The 5,939-nt window shown below is 30.9% G+C and overlaps 3 protein-coding genes across 7 annotated transcripts in view; 1 reads left to right on the top strand and 2 right to left on the bottom strand.

The window, feature by feature from the left end:
• The window catches only part of LOC111441156 (protein FAR1-RELATED SEQUENCE 3-like), a 6,902-nt gene extending 6,457 nt beyond the window's left edge, over positions 1 to 445 (bottom strand). For 3 of the 4 annotated variants that reach the window (XM_023078104.1, XM_023078103.1, XM_023078101.1), the window contains exon 1: positions 324 to 445. The gene's annotated coding sequence lies outside the window, so the exon portion shown is untranslated. The remainder of the gene's footprint in view (positions 1 to 323) is intronic. The other variant, XM_023078105.1, reaches the window with a different exon arrangement.
• Positions 446 to 1,712: 1,267 nt separating this feature from the next.
• Positions 1,713 to 2,526, bottom strand: LOC111441161. Of its 2 annotated transcripts, none has more exons than XM_023078111.1 (2): positions 2,208 to 2,526; positions 1,713 to 2,119 (listed from the first exon to the last, which is right to left on the bottom strand). In XM_023078111.1, exons 1-2 carry the CDS (start codon positions 2,449 to 2,451, stop codon positions 1,905 to 1,907), a joined length of 459 nt encoding a protein of 152 aa, XP_022933879.1. In that variant the 5' UTR covers positions 2,452 to 2,526; the 3' UTR covers positions 1,713 to 1,904. The 2 variants fall into 2 exon arrangements, with proteins under 2 accessions (XP_022933879.1, XP_022933880.1); XM_023078112.1 differs by having other exon boundaries at positions 1,713 to 2,116.
• A 1,942-nt stretch (positions 2,527 to 4,468) lies between these two features.
• The window catches only part of LOC111441157 (T-complex protein 1 subunit eta-like), a 5,400-nt gene continuing 3,929 nt past the window's right edge, over positions 4,469 to 5,939 (top strand). Inside the window, exons 1-2 of the mRNA XM_023078106.1 lie at positions 4,469 to 4,607; positions 4,717 to 4,977. Of these exons, the coding sequence (XP_022933874.1) occupies positions 4,593 to 4,607; positions 4,717 to 4,977 (276 nt within the window). The 5' untranslated portion in view covers positions 4,469 to 4,592. The remainder of the gene's footprint in view (positions 4,608 to 4,716; positions 4,978 to 5,939) is intronic.

Below are 5,939 nucleotides of genomic sequence, written 5' to 3'. Positions count from 1 at the left end.
AAAAAAAAAAAAAAAAAAAAAAAAAAAAAAAAAAAAAAAAAAAAAAAAAAAAAAAAAAAAAAAACAGGACACATTTTTAGCAGATAATTAAACTTTTCATAGCTGAGAAACTTAATACACCGAGATTACCATCACCAAACCCCATTATAAAGGAATATCTCACCAAGCAACCAAAAACATCATAATTCGGACTAAAACCAAATAAAATCAAAGCCCTATACCATTACAGAGAAACAGAGACGGACTTAAACCCTAGAAACTGAAAGAGATGAGAACTAATTAACAAGAGGAAAATAGATAAGGAGTCATGGAAGTGGGCGGACCTAACTCGTCATAGTTCGGACGCCGGTGACTGGCGACGCCTACAGTGACGGAGGCTGGTGGCCGTGAAGAGGAGGGGAGGGGAAAACGATGAGAGAGAGAGAGACAGAAAGAGAAGGCGCGATCGAGGACGTTTAGAGAGTAATCCGATGTGCCCTCGTGTATTCTAATCCGCTGATAAGCAAATCAGAAAACGACACGTGTCCGTCTCTAAGGAAAATTTTATTAGTCCCAATTATGTATATCAATTCACAATATCAGAAAAAAAAAATATATATATATATATATATAAATTAAACATGAGAGAATTTTTTTTTTCAAAATTAATTAATAAAAAGTTTATTTTCTATTTTTTTAAGCTAACAAATATATTATGGATAGGATTATAAATCTTAAAACTAATTTTGAGAGACTATAATTGATGTTTTAAAATGTTATAATTTAAAACAAAACCAAATTTAAAAAATAAAATACCAAAATGAGTTTTAAATTTAAAATAAATAGATATTTTTTAAAATTTCAAATTTTTAAAAAATACTTAGTGTCGTGGTCATGTTCGCCCGTACATATTGTTCATGGTCACATGCTCATTTCAAGCCATTTTACCTTGCCTTCGTACCTTGTTCATTCTAGCTAATTATTAGTTTTTTTCTTGTAATTTCGTGACCACATGACTCCATGCCACATTTGATGTTCGCGCTTTACTCAAATCAATTGTCATCAAAATGTATCATACAAGACTTAATTAGTTGTCAAATCTTCACACTCGAGTATATATATGCTAGTTATTTATTATTTCTTGCTAGTTTATAATATTTGATTTCTTAAATGGCTTTGGAAACGTTCTCTAAAATTTCTTTAACCCTAATTTCTAAAACTGTTTTCCAAGAATCCTATAGAGGCTGAATCTAGGTCGTTTATGTCACCGACAACCCTGATTACAGTTAGCTGTCTAATTTGATGGTAAGAGAAGATGTCACACAATTATCTCGTAAGTCTCAAAACAGTTAAACACTCAGAACAAATATCACATGGATTTTGTATCTTACTTTAAACCACTCAATTTTGTTGTGACTGAGCTGATTTGAACCAGCATACCAATCTGTCTCCATTAGCCGTTTGGGTATTGACATGAGAAGAATCAATTTTAAGCTTATTGATAATCCATGCTTGAGAAGCAACATTTATTTCCCTCATTAAGGAAATGTGGGAGAATTGGCTACAGATGTATTATAAATTTTTCCATTTTCCACGCAAGAGTATTCGAGAATTAAATTTTAGAAAAAATAACGACTATTTTAATTTTGTTTAAAAATTATAATTTGCATCTTAAAGTATATAAAATCAATATTTATACACAAAATTATCAATTCAAAGTTGTTATAATTTTCTTTTTATTGCAAATTTGACCTTAAGGATGAGAAGAATTTCACACACGCCCTCAGAAAATTGTAAATTTTATCCCCGCCTAGTTTCAAAAATTTTACACACGTGCGGCAATTCATGGCATGAAAAGCAAAAGAGCGAAACAGAGAGAATGTGGAGCGGCACCTTCGAGGCGGCAAGGAAATGGAGCGCCGTCGTCAATCGGCGGTGGAAATCAGAGCCGTTTTGAAGCGTTGAATCTTCCGGAGACAAACAACGGCTCTTTCCAGAACCACATCAACTCTATCCCTCCGCCGCCCGTTCTTGTCTCCCGTTTCCGATTCAGCGATCTCTCTCCGTAATCCGTTCCCGTACACTTTCATTTGTCCTCCTTCCTCCATCTTCCTCCTCTTCCTACAGCTACTCGACTCTGCTACAAAACACATGAATCAGTAAACAATCGGAAAAGAAGAAGAAGAAGAAGAAGAAGAGATGGAAAGGACAGCAGAGCGGGCACTGACCTTGCGAATCAGGAGCGAGAGTGGAAGGCGATCGTCGTCTCGAGGCTTCGACAGTGTTCGGCTGATGAAAAAGCTCTTCCGATCGCGATTGCGATTGCGATTGAAGAAGTTGGATGAAGGATTTGAGTTCGAGCTTTAGGTATTCGAAGCGATTGGGATGAAGAAGTTGGAGAGATTCCAGTTCCGCCTTTGCCTGATCTTCGATCATCCTCTTCCTTGCTTCGCTCCATTCCAAGTCCTTCATTCTCTCTCTGTATTTCTCGTTCTCTCTCTAGACTGCCATGGAAGTGGGAGGGAAAGGGAATGGAAAGAAGGCGGAAAGTTTTGTGGGGCCTTTTTGCAGCATTTTGCCGATTTTTGGGGTTCTCGAGAAAAATATTATTATTGTTATTATTAGTTAAGCTTAAATATTATTTTAATCCTTTTTTTTTTAATTTTTTCTTGAAATGTTGAAATTATAATTTTGTCCCAAAAATTTTAAATTAAAACACTAAAAATAATGCTTTAAAATTAAATAGACTAAAAATAAACTATAACTAAAATAACTTTTTTAAAAAAATTATAAATTAATAAAAATACTCGTAAATATTCCTATCCTAAATTAATAAAAATACTCAAAAATATTCCTACAATTACAAAAGTTTAATAATACTCTTAAATTAAAAAAATAAATTAAATATCGTTAAATTTTTTAAATTTTAAAAATATTCTTACAATTAATTTTGGAAAACCGTTAATATTTAGTTTCAAATATACTTTTTTTAACTTTCAAAATAATTTCAAGGGGTTTAAAAAATACACGTTTTCAAAAGTTTAGTTAATACTTAAATTTTTTTAACTTAAAAAATAACTTTAATTTTTTAAAAAATTTTAAATATATTTTTATCATTAATATTACATTTTTTTAATACTCATGAACTTTTTAAAATACACATTAAAATTAATTTATATAATGTTAATAGATAGTTTTAAATATAATGCTAACCGTTTTAATTTAAAAGTATTATTGAATTTTTTTTTAATTTATAGATATTTTTTTTTAAGTGTTTAAAGATATCTTAAATAAAATATCACAAACAATATTTATCTTTTTAAAATTTAAATATATATTTTTAAATAATATGTCAGTTTATATATATATATATTTTTTATTAATTTAACCTATTTATTATCTCCTCTGAGCAACCCCGCCAAGACCCTCGTCCCGGGTAAACCATGAGCCGGTTTTGACTGCCGCGCCCGGTTTGTAAATTTAAAAAGTTTTGGGGCATTTTTTCTGGTTTTTTCTGTTTTTTTTTTTTTTTTTTTTTTTTAAATTTATTTTATTTATTTATTATTTTAAATAAAACTTATTGGCGCGGGCCTTTTTTTATTTTTTTTAATCATATTTATCATTTATTTCATTTTTAAAAAGTGAGAAAAATAAATAAATAACATAATAACATATTTTCATCTACCGGTATATATTGTTATGAATCAGAGACCCTACAATATAATAATGTCTATTTTAAGTATAAGCTTTTAGTAGGACGTTCCTTACTTATAAATCCCTTGACCTTTCTCTTAATTAGCCAACGTGGGACTATTCTCTTCAATAATCTTCGATAATACCTTACTCTGCCTGACTCACGTGCTTCACAACATGTAAGATAATTTCATTCCACCAACTATTGAAATTTGCATAATCATCGAAAAACGTCTTCTTAAGTGTTTATCCATTTTTTTAAGTTTGTTAATTTAAATATATTTGTTATTTGTTTATAATTATTTATTATATTGACAGTGTACCAACGTTTTTATAAAATTGATATATTAAAATTTCTGTCGACATTCTAAGTATTTAAATTAATTAATTTATTTTAAAATTCCATAAAATCGTGCAAATCGAGTTTATTTATGAGTTATCATAAAATTAGATTTCGTTGAACTAAACAAATTTGAAATTGTTTTTAATTTTAAATAAATATTTTTGTTTGCGATATAATTATATATTTATTAATTTTTATATAATTTCATAATTGTTGTATCAATAATGTATTCTCCCACCATGTTTAAAAATAAAATTTAATTATTTAGAGAATATTTTTTAAGATTTTTATTGAAACGAAATTAAAAAAAATATTAAGAAATGTTTGAAAATAAATAAATGATGTCTACACTAATATTTTAATTTTTTAAAAATTTGTTTTAAATAAACTTAAAATAAAATAAAATAATGGACACGTCATTAATTGTCTTGAACTCTCTGAGAATTAGTTATTAAATAAAAGAAAGCTGGTTTCTTGAAGAGCTTCTTCCCCAACTTCCCACCAAACCCTAGAGACCAACAAAGAACACTTACAGCGTCTTCACTTCCCTCCTACTCCGACCTCTACATCTCCAACAATGGCAGCCATGCTGGTAAGCTCTCACACTTTCACCTTCTTCCATTACGTTCTCATGTGTGATTTGCAGTCTTTTTCATTTCCTTCACCATATCTGACTCTTTGTATGTGTCGGAATTGTATAGCAACCTCAGATCATACTGCTGAAAGAGGGAACGGATACTTCCCAAGGCAAGGCACAGTTGGTGAGCAACATCAATGCCTGTACCGCGGTGGCCGATGTGGTGCGTACCACTTTGGGACCTAGAGGTATGGACAAGCTCATACATGACGATAAGGGAAATGTCACCATTTCTAATGATGGCGCTACTATTATGAAGCTCCTTGATATTGTTCATCCTGCCGCTAAGATCCTCGTGGACATCGCCAAGTCGCAGGACTCCGAGGTATTGGCCTGGTCTTTTTGTTGCTCTTTCTCGCATTTGTTGATTCTGATGCTGAAACTGTCTTGGTCGATTCTCGACTTCGTGTTTGTTTTGGCATATAGGTGTAGGGTTGATTTGTTCTTTGGCTTCGGATTTATATTATGCAGTTTTTTTTTTGTTGGTACTTGCATTCTCAAATTGAATTGATGTATAACAAATCGATTGAAGTATGAAATGTGTTATTTTTCAGTGTTTTGTAATTTCCACCCCTTCTTCAGTCCATGATATGAAGTACTGAAATTGACCTACTGTATATTAGATTTTTTATAAGCAAAATTACATCGTGGAAGGGTGGAGATGATTCTTCACGTCACATTCAGTAAGGGTGCGGAAATGAGAAGATGTGAGGTTTTTAGCTATCATTTTTGTTGCTAAAAACTAAACTCCCTATAGTTTAAGAGGAGTTGCACATTCATTTTTTTCTTTCTACACTGTAGCAGGCAAGTAGAGATGGATTTGGGAGCTTACCGAAAATTGTTTATTATTATTTCTTCTTAATTAACTTTCTGGATCTGTTTGATCTTTGATGTGAAATCAAGATTTTCTGTAATGATTAGTGAGATACTTCACATTAAAGTGGAGGCATCAGTTTCTGTATGCGTGATTATTTTCATGTATCTTGAACGAGATGTTGGAGTTTAATAAGCTCAAGTAATTTTTTTGTTTCCTATCATAAAAGATCAAGTAATTCTTGAATAAATAGTGATACATTTGGAATTTTAAAGAGGTGTTCGTGTATTATTTTCTCTTGTGCTCCTACTATTTTTAATTATTGTAATCCCATATGTGTGGCTTGGCTTGCTAGCTAATATGAAGTATGGAACTGAGATTGAGTTAATATTTTGATAAGATTTTATTGGGTCAATTTTTTTCTAGCTGATTCAACCGCCATCCCAAGAAAAAAAAAAAAAAAAAAAAAAAAA

This window comes from Cucurbita moschata, unplaced genomic scaffold (assembly GCF_002738365.1).
Source record: "Cucurbita moschata cultivar Rifu unplaced genomic scaffold, Cmos_1.0 Cmo_Scf00003, whole genome shotgun sequence".
NCBI classification, from domain to species: domain Eukaryota; kingdom Viridiplantae; phylum Streptophyta; class Magnoliopsida; order Cucurbitales; family Cucurbitaceae; genus Cucurbita; species Cucurbita moschata.
This window is presented reverse-complemented; position numbering and strand designations above follow the sequence as displayed.

Bases quoted from the DNA above. Each gene is read 5' to 3' on its own strand.
- LOC111441161 (XM_023078111.1), bottom strand. From the start codon at position 2,451: ATGAAGGACTTGGAATGGAGCGAAGCAAGGAAGAGGATGATCGAAGAT. The intron at 2,120-2,207 runs GTCAGTGCCCGC...TGTGTTTTGTAG, and splicing joins TCTCGCTCCTGATTCGCAAG to CAGAGTCGAGTAGCTGTAGG.